Genomic DNA, 12274 nt, shown 5'->3' on the forward strand with positions numbered 1-12274 from the left:
GGGACAATTTGACTTCTTCTTTTCCTAACTGAATACCCTTGATTTCTTTCTCTTGCCTGATTGCCCTAGCCAGAACTTCCAACACTATGTTGAATAGGAGTGGTGAGAGAGGGCATCCCTGTCTTGTGTCAGTTTTCAAAGGGAATTTTTCCAGTTTTTGCCCATTCAGTATGATATTAGCTGTGGGTTTGTCATAAATAGCTCTTATTATTCCATTTATTCATTTCTAATGGTGGAGAAAAATCTCTGCCTCGTGGGATTTCTGGTGATTTTAAGTAAGATCATTGCTGTGAGGTGCAGTCATTTAAAATCCAGTCCAGTTGTTCTTCTCCCAACTGAATTCATCACCTCTCCTCTCAATTAATCTCTTTATGTCTATTGTTGAACTTATCATTGTTATGCAGTGAGTTTGTCTGCACACTTATCTGCCCACTAGACAGCAAGATCCAAGAGAATGGGTGAATAGGTCTTATTCCTGTGGCATCCTTTGAACCCAACCCAGGGCCTGGTGTGGAAGACTAGAAGGTGGATAAATTATAAGTTTCATTCTTCTTTCCCTGTTCACAATGCTCAGAAACACAGATCATCCAGTTTGGAGGTGAGGGTGCTTCTTCCAAGAATACTTGTAGCTCTGAGGATTCCAAATTTAGCACATCAATAAATAAACAGCTTCTTTATGGGTAGATAAACAGCTTCCAGATCAACAAAAGGTGGTATAATAAGATGTTCCTCTGCAAACTGGCCCAAACAACAATGAGGAAAAGATGCAGGAGTCCCAAACAGAACACGCCAGTGAGGGGATATAAAAGTGAGGGCCTCAGGGAGCTGTCACAGTCCGGCAGCGACCACTCAGCACTCAGCACAAGGAAGCACGGCCACCTCCACCATGTCTGGTAGTTGCTGTTCTAGGAAATGCTTCTCCGTGCCAGCCATCTCTCTCTGCTCCACCGAGGTGAGCTGTGGAGGCCCCATCTGCCTGCCCAGTTCCTGCCAGAGCCAGACATGGCAGCTGGTGACTTGTCAAGATAGCTGCGGATCATCCAGCTGTGGGCCACAGTGCTGTCAACCCTCCTGTCCTGTGAGCAGCTGTGCCCAACCCCTGTGCTGTGAGCTGCCATTTGTGAGCTTCTTGATCCGTGAGCAGCTGCCTGCCACCGTGTGCTGTGAGGCCACCAACCCGTGTGAGCCTTCTTGCTCCGTGAGGGCTCGGCTGCCAAACCTTTGTTTGTGCTTCGAGGGGCCACCATTTGTGAGCCTTCTGCTGCCGTGAGCAGCTGTGGCTCAACTGTGTGCTGTGAGCCTGCTATTCTGTGAGCCTTCTTGCTCCGTGAGGGCAGGCTGGCTGCCAACGCCTGGTCTGTGAGGCGCTGCTATTTGTGAGCCTTCCTTTGTGAGCCTTCTTGCTCTGTGAGCAGCTGCTGCCAAACCTGTATGCTCTGAGGCCCACTTCTGCCAACGCAGTCCTACTGTGTGCCGCACTTCTGCCAGCCTTGTCGGCTCTGCAAATCCAGCTGGCTGCCAGCCAGTTGTCTGTGAGCCCAGCGCTGTTCAGCTGTTCTGCACCCTGCTAGTTCCCTCAACCTGTGGTCTGTGAGCCTGCCTGCTGTCAGCCAGTCGGCCCGACACTACCTGGCTCTGTGACCAGTTGGCTGCCAGGCTGTCTGCTGGACCCCAGCCGATTGTGAGCCAGTCTTGCTCAGAGTCTAGCATCTGCCAGCCCGCCAGCTACCTGTGTGGCTCTGGTCTGTGAGCCAGTTTGCCTCCGCCCTTGATCTGCTGTGTTCAGAGGCCGTGCGAGCCATCTTTGTCCCCAGCACGTGCCAAGAGTGCTTCTGTTGTGTCTCAAGTATCTGGCAACATCTTGCTCTGAAGCCCAGCCCTGCTCAGCAACTGTCTGTGTGCCCAGTCCATGCCAACCTACTTGGGCTATGTGGTCAAGCGCTGTCGTTCGTCTGCCCTGAGCCAGTTTCCTGCCCTCCTCCTCCTGCCCGAAGCTCTTTCCTGCCGTCCAGGGTCTTCTGCATCTGGCCATCTGCCAACCAACTGTCCTAGGGACTTCTACATACCCAGTTCCAGCAAACGGCCTTGCAGTGCTACGGTTTCCTACCGCCCGGTCTCCCGTCCAATCTGCCGTCCAATCTGCTCTGGACTCTTCACCTATAGGCAGCCGTATGTGACATCCATCTCCTACCGTCCCTCTTGTTACCGCCCATGCTACTCCATCCTGCGCCGCCCAGCCTGTGTCACTTCCTACTCTTACCGCCCAGTCTGCTTCCGCCCATCTTGCACTGAGTCCGACTCTTGCAAACGGGATTGCAAAAAATCCACTTCCAGCCAAGTGGATTGTGTTGACTCAACCCCCTGCAAGGCGGATGTCTCAGAAGAAGGTCCCTGCCAGCCCACTGAGGCCAAACCCATCAGCCCAACCAACCGTGAGGCTGCAGCAGCTCAGCCTGCTGCCAGCAAGCCTGCCAACTGCTAAACCGGCTTCAGCCCCCAATTCTTGCAAAGCAAGCCACCAGCTAGAGACAAAACTACACTGTCCTCCCCAAAGTTCATTATGACTTAGCTAAGAGCTCTTTCTTTCTGCATTGTTACTCACCATCTGCTTACACCTCAAAGAACTCATCAGAAATGTCAGTATCCTGATCACCGAAATGAAGGCCTTCTGGACAGTGAGAGGGAGACATTCCAGGTTCTTGTCTTCTGCTGCAATTAAGCTGAGAAGAACCACTTTGCCATATCATCTCAGGTCTCTTTCCTGCATGTAGTATTTTCTGTCACCATGTATGTGCTCCCTTGCTATGCATGCTTGTGTTCCTTAGGGACTTCTCCAATCAGGTAAAACATGTAACTGTCCAATAAAGGTGGTTAAGCTGAAGCGACTTGCTGTTCTCCTTGCTCTTCCATTAATGCCATAGTCTCATCAGTGACTTGCTTCTTCTTCGACAGCAGCTTCATTCAACCATCCATCCAGCCACCCATCCCTCAGGCATAATTAGATAGCAGCTAGGTGCCAGGGATTGTGTTTAGCTCTAAGGATAAACAGAAGTCTCAGTCTTTGCTCTCAAGAAGCGCACTCTCTGGTGGGCAGCAATTATGACATTCCTTTGTGCCAAGTACTCGGAGATAAGCACAGAGCACCATGAACTCAGCAGAGCGTGGTGGGGGAACAAGGAAAGAATTATTGGAGAATGTGATACTGGCATTGAGTCTTTCAGTATGAGCAGGAATTAACCAGCTACAAACAGGAAAGGAAAAGTTTTCTAGGCAAAGGAGACACGTACAAGTGAATGGGGCTTGAGAGCAAATTGTTCATTAGATGAGGCGTGGGCAGAGTTGTTCTTCGAGGAATGAGCCACGAGGTCAGATTGTAGACAGTAATCTGCTATGTTGGGCCTTGCATGCTAGACAGAGGTGTTTGGATTTGATGCAGGACTGACATGAAGGCATCAAGGGGCTGCATGCAGGGAGGTGACAGGAAGAGCACTGGGTTTTGGAACATCCCTCTGGCCTTGGTGTGGAGAACTCAATGGAAGAACATGGTTCTGGATATAGAGAGGCTGGGGAGGAAAGGAAGCCAATTGTTTTTGGGTCCACAGTGGAAGAAAAATAAGTGGAGATCAGAGACCATACTTACAGCAAAGAAGGTTGGGTAACTTGGATTTCTTGTGTGAGAATTTTGTTTATGTTCTCCTAGTTCCTCCAAGACACTCATAGGATAAATTCCATATCTTACAATCTCCAAGGACAGAGTCTCTTCAAAGCAGTCACTTCCTACACTTAGTGCACAGAATGGAGGCCTATTCCTTGTCCTCAAGGTGCAGGTTGAGTCATCAAGAGCACAGTGTGAGGGTCGACCAGGGCTTCTCAACTCCAGCGTTATTGACATTTTGGGCTGGGTGATTCTTTGTTGTAATAGCTGTCCTGTGAATTGTAGGATGTTAAGCAGCATCGCTGGCCTCTATGAACCAGATTCTAGTAGCATCCCTTCAGGGTGATGATCACAAACGTCTCTAGACATTGCCAAACATTGCCTGGGAGTGCAAAAATCACCCCTGCTTGAGAATCACTGGGTCAGACTATGGCAGAGGGAGAAAGTCAAAAGCAAAACTTACCACATTGATGTTGAAGTTACTGTCTCATCAAGCCATTGGGATTTAACATTGTCTCCTTCCAGAGTCAAGAGGGGAGCTGGCCAGCCGGATGCTGTGGCTAATGCCTGTAATCCCAGCACTTTGGGAGGCCCAGGTGGGCAAATCATCTGAGGTCAGGAGTTCAAAACCAGCCTGGCCAACATGGTGAAACCCCACCTCTACTAAAAATACAAAAATTAGCTGGTTGTGGAGGCGCACACCTGCAGTCCCAGTTACTAGGAGATTGAGGCAGGAGAATTGCTTGAACCCGGGAGGAGGAGGTTGCAGTGAGCCAAGATTGCGCCATTGCACTCCAACCTGGGTGACAGAGAGAGACTCCGTCTAAACAAACAAACAAACAAACAAAAAAACACAAAGAGAGAGAGAGAGGAGTTGGCTAGGGTTTTGAACCTCTGTACCAAGCACTGGACTAAGTATTTCATATGGATTACAGCAATTCTGTGAAGTAATATGTATTCTCTCCTATTTTTTCCCTGTACATAAGATGCAGAATTTGAAGGACAAACAATCCAAATGCCCATCCATGGATAAGTAAATTGTAGTATATTCACACAATGGGATATCATACTGTGAAAATGACTGGACATGGTGACATGCAATAGCATGGGCGAATCTTACCAACATAATGTTGATTGATATAAACAAGCTCCAGAAAACCATACGTGTGTGTATATATTTATGTATATTAATATAATGTGTATATATATATATATACACACACACTCATACGTGAGTGTATTGTTCAAAAACCGCAGGCACACATATGTATGAGTATACATGCATTTATACACATACGCACATACACAAACATATATATACACACACACACATATATATAAAGGGAGTGATAAAATTCACGATTGTCGTGGCTAACAAGTAACATGCAAATGACTAAAACCCAATTCTTTCCAAAGCCTAGGTTCTGTGTGGATCATCATATTTCTCAATGTGGTCACAACGTGTCTTTGTTGATACATTGGGTGTTTTTAGTGCCTTGAACTACAGCAAGACAGCTGTTCTTGCGATGGAGAGGTTTCTTTAGGAGGAAAGAAAACAAGAGCAGAATCACTTAGAGAAAAACAGATGTAGAATGGATTGCTTTAAAACTATAAAAGTGGTATAGGAAACTGGACTGAAGATGATGTGATTTTTCATTTATACTCATGTTCCCATTTTGATTGACATATTTGGTAAGACTGAAAGTATTAAATACTTCCTTTGGGAAGATGAAGAGCTTTGGGGTGTAAATATTCAGCAATAAAACACAGTGCATGGATTCCTGCAGATTGAAAGATGCCAACATGAATAGAGACAAGAAGGAGGGCAAAAGAAATGACCCATGGTGTGACATAGAAACCAATTGTGGGGAAAAAGGTGTTTCAAAGACAGGGGAGAAGGTTTTCCAGACATTGTTCTGATCAAAACGTTTCTCTTCTTTTAAAATGAGGGTGAGGAGGGTGCCAAGGAGAAGGCATTTTGTGGCTGGGGGTTTGCAAAGTACCCTCCAGCATTTCCAGTATTTTCAATAATTTGTGAAGCAACCAAAACAAACAAACACCCACAAAAAACGAATCTGAGACACGGCAGTGCAGTTGATGAAATCGCCATACTTTGAAGACTTAGGTAATTAGCTAACACATCCAACAGACTGAGTTAGTGGCAGACCCAGAAATCAAGGCCAGCCCCATCTGGCTCCTCACACTGTGATCATTCCACTCTGTCATGCGCCTCCAGCATGAACCAGGCCAGGACGTTAGCTGGTGTAGAACACTGGACCTGGCTGGTGATGTGGAGCCAGGACAAGCCCAGAGGAAAAACAGAAGGGCCAAGAAATTCCCTCATGAATTCCCCTTGGAAGCGATTGTTTTAACATTAACACCACTTTTCAGTGATTTTTTTTTTATTATCACTTCTGGCTGTTGTGTTTTTATTTGTATAGAATTCATATGCTGTTGATGCCCTAGGGTGGGTTTGATCCTTCTTGATGAAACATTTCGCAGTTTTTAAAATTTCCAAAATTAAAAGACTGTGTTTGAGTGTATTGATAAGCAGAGGTAAGTACTCACACCAGTGCGGTCTAGTTGCTGATTACAGTCACTGGAATGGGCGGAGGATCCCCAGGATGGGGCCTGGGCAACCTGCCCACGAGCCGGCCTGCTGCCATAGGAGTGTCAGCCTGCAGCCACTATATCAGTGTCGCCCTCTCCCTGCCTCCCCAGAGTCAGGGGGTCTAATAGGTGGTTAAGATCAGGGGTCTGGCGGTCAGACAAAGCTAGGTTTGAATTTTGTTTCTATGCCTTATCGTTTGCATAATTTGGGGAACATGATTTAAAATCTGTGAGTTAGTTTTGCCACTTCTTCCGGTTTTTTCTTTTCTGTTCTAAACGAATATTGAGAGGAACCAATTTGGGGAGATTTTAGGCTTCCTAAAAGGCCAATGAAGTTTTACATTTTAATATTAACTTCGTTTTAAACCTGGTTTCTTCTTTATTACTTTTTTTTTTTTTTGCCACTTCTAACATAGTGATAACAATTATACTTACTAAAGTCATTGTGAGGATCCAATGAAAAATGCAGTCAAGGGCTTGGTCTAGTAACTATGTAATAAATGAAAGCCATTTCTGTTGTTATTATTAGTAATAGTACAGTAAACAAGTTTCAGGAACGCTAAATGGGAAGGTTTTAAAAAGAGGTGGAGGCACTTAAGTGTCCCTGGGTTCCATGGACTAATTTTCCATTTCCCTTCTTGACACCCCCTCCCCAAACTGGGTCAAGGCTTCATTTCTGATTGAATGGCGCAAAGCTGCATTCCTGGAGGAAGAGCAGGGCTGCTCTGGCTTGGTAGAGGCCTCCTGATGAAAGGTTAGTGCCAGGAAAGGCCTGCTTCAGTAAGGCTGGGGAGCAACCTGTAAAAGAGACAGCTCATCCAAGAGCAGGCGCCGTGTCAACGAATCCAAATGCAGTGCAGAACTCCCGACTCAACAGACACATTTTCAAAGTTGGAGCAACATCTCCCAGGCTCCTGAAGCCTGTTAATCAGATGTTTGCATGCAAGTGACTAAAAACAATAACAAGGAAAGATGCTGCATGTCGTGCCAGCACCCCTAGTGAAGGACTATAAAAGCCCCTCTGTATCGGATGTCTTTCAAATGCAGGTATACTGAGCTTGCGACTTCCCAGATTTCGGTCAGCACCAGCACCATGGCAGACAGCTGTTGTCCTGGAAGCACCACAGCCATTCCAGCTGTGCCCGCCATCACCACATACCCAATTAGAAGCGACTTTCGGCATGCTCTCTGTTTGCCTAGTTCCTGCCACAGCAGAACGTGGCAACTGGTCACATGCCAAGAAAGCTGTCAGCCATGCATTGGTGCCCCAAGTGGCTGTGATCCTGCTTCGTGTCAACCTACCTGCCTCCCAGCAACGTCTTGTGTGGGTTTTGTTTGCCAACCTATGTGCTCCCACGCAGCCTGCTATCAGTCTGGCACTGGTCAGCCTCCTTGTCTGGTTAGCTCATGTCAGCCATCCTGCTCGGAATCTACTTGTTGTCAGGAAAAGTGCTGCAATGCCAGTCCCTGCCAGCAAAACTCCTGCCAGGAACCTGTCTGCATGTCTGGATCATATCAGGCAGCTTGTGGCCAATCAGTCTGCTGTGATGCTGGATCCTGCCAGCCATCCTGCTCTGAAGTGACCTCCTGTCCGGAAACTTCTTGCCTACCAACTGTCTGTACAGTTAGTCCATGCCAAACAACTTGGTGCCAAGGAAGTTCATGTCAACCCGTCAGTGGTGAAGGCCAGCCCTGTAAATCAACTTATTATCAACCCATCTGCTACATTTTCAAGCCTTGCCAATCAGCCCTCTACATGCCTGTTTCCTGCCAGCCATCGACTTGTGTGTTCAGTTCTTGCAATACTACTTGCTGCGTGCCTTCCCTTTGCCAGCCACTTCACTGCCAACCGGCTGCTTCCACATGCTTCATCTACCAGCCAGTGGCTAACTGCCAGGTCCCTTGTTCCACAAAGGACTGTTGCAAACCAGCTTCCTGTGACACTATGATTTCTGGCCAACCAACTTGTGATGGACCCACTTCCTATAACCAGAGTGGCTGCAAATCAGCTTGCTGTGTGACTGGTTTAGGCACATCACCCAGTGGTGCCTCCAATTGCTTGCCAACTTCATGCCAACCCAGCTGTGAGTCCAGCTTCTGCAAGGCAACACTTCGTTAATGGAGCACTCTTCACACCTCCTCTGAGGGTCTGCCGCTGTCTATAAATGCATAGCCATCCCTGGGTGCCTGCCTCCCACCGAGTACAAATGCTGCCTGCTTTCTGACTTTACCGTGAGTCTACCTCCACATTCTCTCCAGGTGCTGACCAGGGAAATTGTCCAGGCACAAAGAGATCTTTCTTAACCAAGAATAACCTTTCAGCAACCATGGACTACCACACTGCTGCTTGCATTTCCTGATGATGTCAATTCATTTCACTTCAGCAAATCCTCTCTTGTTTATCTTTCTTGATGCTGCCTGGTCTTTCAGAAGACGCCTTTGCTGCCAGCTGCTAATAAAAATGTGACTGGTTAAGTATGATAAATAAGACTCTTGGAGTGCTTTCATTCCTACGCACACCCTATGGAGATTTCCTTCAGGTCACATTTGAGCACAGTGAGCTTGAGTCATCTAAGTCAGTGGGTCTGCATTGGTCTGCAAGGGTAGCTGGTGTCTAGGATTATAGATTCTCCAGCTGGATGAGAGTAAGGGCGAACAGTTCACTGGCTTCCAAAATTTTCAGCACCAAGAGTTCTTTTGAGTTGAGTGGGCTCACTTTCCCCACAGTGAGTAGACAGGAAGTCAACAGCAAAAATGGTTCTGGAAAGCCACAGAGGAAAACAAACATGAGGTATTGGCCATGGAGAATTGCTTAGGGTTAATTCAATTTTTTTTTTTTTTTTTTGAGATGGGGTTTTTACTCTTATTGCCCAGGCTGGAGGGCAATGGCGTGATCTCAGCTCACCGCAACCTCCACCTCCCAGATTCAAGCAATTCTCCTGCCTCTGCCTCCCGAGTAGCTTGGATTACAGGCATGTGTCACCACGCCAGCTAATTTTCGAAATTTTTTTTTTTTTAGTAGAGACAGGATTTCTCCATGTTGATCAGGCTGGTCTCAAACTCCTGACCTCAGGTGATCTGCCCACCTTGGCCTCCCAAAGTGCTGTGATTACAGGCATGAACCACCACGCTCGGCCAAGATTCATTCTAATGATCAATTTACCTAGTCACCAATTTAAATAGAATTAAAAACTCTTTAGAATTTTTTTGTCAGTTTGTTTGTTTGCTGCTTTTTTGACACTTTAAGAGACAGTTTTAAGAACAATTAGTTGAAGGGAATGTAAATGGGTAGGCTGATTTTCTTTTGGGGAAATCTTAGAGGAAGATTTACAGTGTTTTCTTGCAGCAATGGCACAGGGTCTTTCCTCCAGGGGATTCAGCCTCTCCTGTAATCAAGGAGTTCTGTGTCTGTGAAATAATTTAGATCTAAAATTGCATGAAAGGTCATGACCCTCTACTGCGACAACTCAAGTCATAATGTTTGGCTACCAGGCCCTAAGTTTGTTGAGTAGACCAAGTTATGCTCTAATAGGCCACCTATACATTTTGTTTCTAGGGATGCTGTGATCAATGAGCCACTGCCAAAGAGCCCTGTAGGCCAAGGTACTTCGATGGTTGGTATGCTCCTCCTGTCCTTCCCAGTAGATGTGCCTACCTTATCTTTTGGGGTGGGTAAGTACTGCTAACTTTTCTCTGCTGCTCTGGGATTTCCTACTCCCCTCTGATACCAGGGAGTCCATTTTGAGGAGGTCAGCCCCTACCATCTGGCCTACAGTGAAGAGCTAACTAACACAAAGCTGTTCAAGGACTCCTCTTGTTGATGTATTTCTCAATGAAGGGGGTGTCTTCTAGGCTTTTATGTGGAACATAGTTGTGGGGTGCAGACTGTGTATGGTAAATGCAGTCTAATGTTCTCTTTCCCTGTGCCTTTGGCCTCTCTCCTCCGCATCATGCTAGAGAAGTTCTGGCATCTCAGCCTCATTACATGTAGATCACTGTTGAGTTCAAGTTTCAGTACATTAAACAAGCTATTTTAGCCGCCTACAGTTGCATGGTTAAATGTGATAAATCTGAAATCTCTAGTGAGTGCAATCACATCAACAAATTTGGATCAATCTAGTGTTATATTCCTCGTTCCTTGGTCTAGACCTTTAAAAGTCTATTTTTTGTACATGTTCTTGTAGGTTTCTGCAGATATGTATTAGTAAAATCTTGCAAGTCTTTTGGTGTGTAAGCAAGTTTCTCCTGGGTTGTAGCATGCTCCTGTCCACTTAGAGTATGTTGAAATTTGACTCTAGTTATGAATCTCGTGGCAACAGTGGTGGTTGTGATGGATTCTAAGGAGAGCAAGCATCCTGTTTCAAGGCCACTCCAGCTGAGGTTATCACAGGATTTTCAATAAGGGCACGCCACTCTTCTCAAGACAGTGGAGGGTCAGTTTACTTGTTTCCACTGTAAGGGAGGTTCAGAGTGACTCTCACACAAATAAATGTTGTGTTTGATTTTCAGAAATCTTGGCCCTGTGGCTATAAGAAATAAGTGATTCCTTTAGGGTTGTCATGGAAACTCTAGATGATGACTTGAACTCAGGGTTAAATGACTTGGGCCCAAGATTTTCTTTCTGCCAGCACTGAAAAGCACCCAAAATGATACACCACCTGAGTCCTTACAGTCATCATTACAGCCATGAGGGTCAAGTGGCCATTTGACTATCATGACACTTGACTTGATTGGTACCTCGCCACAATTAATCACAAGTGACGGCTTGATGAATCATGATGCTACACCATGCCATGGATTATTTTCATTTCATTTCCCACTGGCAAGAATCTTAGCACTGTGCTCAAGTCCACGGGTATGACCAAATCAATCTCCAAATCCTATCTTTACGGAAGATTTTTTTTCCTGGTACCATTCCCAGTACCAATTCTTTATCAGTCAGAGTCTAATCAGGGGGAGAAAAATCCATATATTAATTTGTACAGGGATGGTTAATATAAAGAATTATTAACTATTACAGGGGATTGAGATAAAGGGGGACTGGCTAGTGGGAGATAAAGAGAACACTAAAAAATACAGAAATAGCAGATATTAAAATCTGTTACTGCTCCTAGGTCTGAGATAGGAAGATAATTCCCCACCCTCACCCCCAGGCTGAAGTCCAGACTGTGTTGGAGAGAACACAGCTGTGACTCACTGGATGGTGGTGAGGTTTGCTGAGATGCCACACTGGTGGACTTGCTGGAAATTTGCTCTGTGGAAAGCCACGTGCATTGCAAGACTTGGTCACCATGAATCCACATGTGCTGCCTGTGCCTGGTGAAGAACACAGAAGCCAGGGAGAGAATACCTCTTTCCTCCAGTGTCTTTCCAGTCCTTTCTATTGACAAAGCTTAACATTGTGTCAGCTGGCCAAGGAGAAATATTCGTAGGATCCCTCTGTATTATCATAGAGCAGGCAATGAAGGGTGTATTTGTAGGTGAGCAGCAATAATTTAGTAACTAGAACACAAATCTTCATAGTTCACATTTTTTTTTTGTCACTGATGTATACTTTGGAGCTGTAGAGAGATTATTAGTGGTTCTATCCCCAGTTTCAGAATCACAAGGGTCACAGTCATGAAAGAAGATTCTGGGTCAAAAAAGAGGGGGATGGCCATAAGAACAAAATCTAGCATCTGAACATGGAAGTGTCTAGGTGGAGAATTTCTACCCGTAGTTGAATTGACTAATGTCAGCATTGGTAATTCTGCTTCTTGAATCCCTAGATACAGGTGGGCTTATCATTTCAACAGTTCAAGTAGCTAGATCTGTTCTAGTTTTCTGATGGGTATTTTCCTTTATGTCTAACTATGTATGGCTATTGCCTTCAGTACCTTTTCTACCCACACACACACACACATACATGCATGCATACACATGCACTCACACACTCAGACACACATGCACACACACACACACACTACATTTCAATTTAGTTATATGGCTGCACTTAAGTTGATTTGTTTG

At 45.8% G+C, this 12274-nt stretch overlaps 2 protein-coding genes across 2 annotated transcripts; both read left to right on the top strand.

Moving 5' to 3' along the window:
- Nucleotides 1–886: 886 nt before the first annotated feature.
- On the top strand, nt 887–2482 carry KRTAP16-1 (keratin associated protein 16-1). Its single transcript, XM_017880232.1, is given in 14 exon segments — nt 887–1237; nt 1240–1302; nt 1462–1515; nt 1517–1546; nt 1548–1646; nt 1648–1689; nt 1691–1717; nt 1719–1769; nt 1772–1802; nt 1805–1855; nt 1858–1925; nt 1928–1943; nt 1946–1992; nt 1994–2482. Coding segments are annotated over 14 exon segments (1419 nt in total).
- A 4876-nt stretch (nt 2483–7358) lies between these two features.
- On the top strand, nt 7359–8384 carry KRTAP29-1 (keratin associated like protein 29-1). The gene has a single exon (XM_017880161.1). It carries the CDS (start codon nt 7359–7361, stop codon nt 8382–8384), a length of 1026 nt encoding a protein of 341 aa, XP_017735650.1.
- Nucleotides 8385–12274: the final 3890 nt, after the last annotated feature.

This window comes from Rhinopithecus bieti, unplaced genomic scaffold (genome assembly GCF_001698545.2).
Source record: "Rhinopithecus bieti isolate Rb0 unplaced genomic scaffold, ASM169854v2 scaffold_11744, whole genome shotgun sequence".
In the NCBI taxonomy this organism is placed as follows: Eukaryota; Metazoa; Chordata; class Mammalia; order Primates; family Cercopithecidae; genus Rhinopithecus; species Rhinopithecus bieti.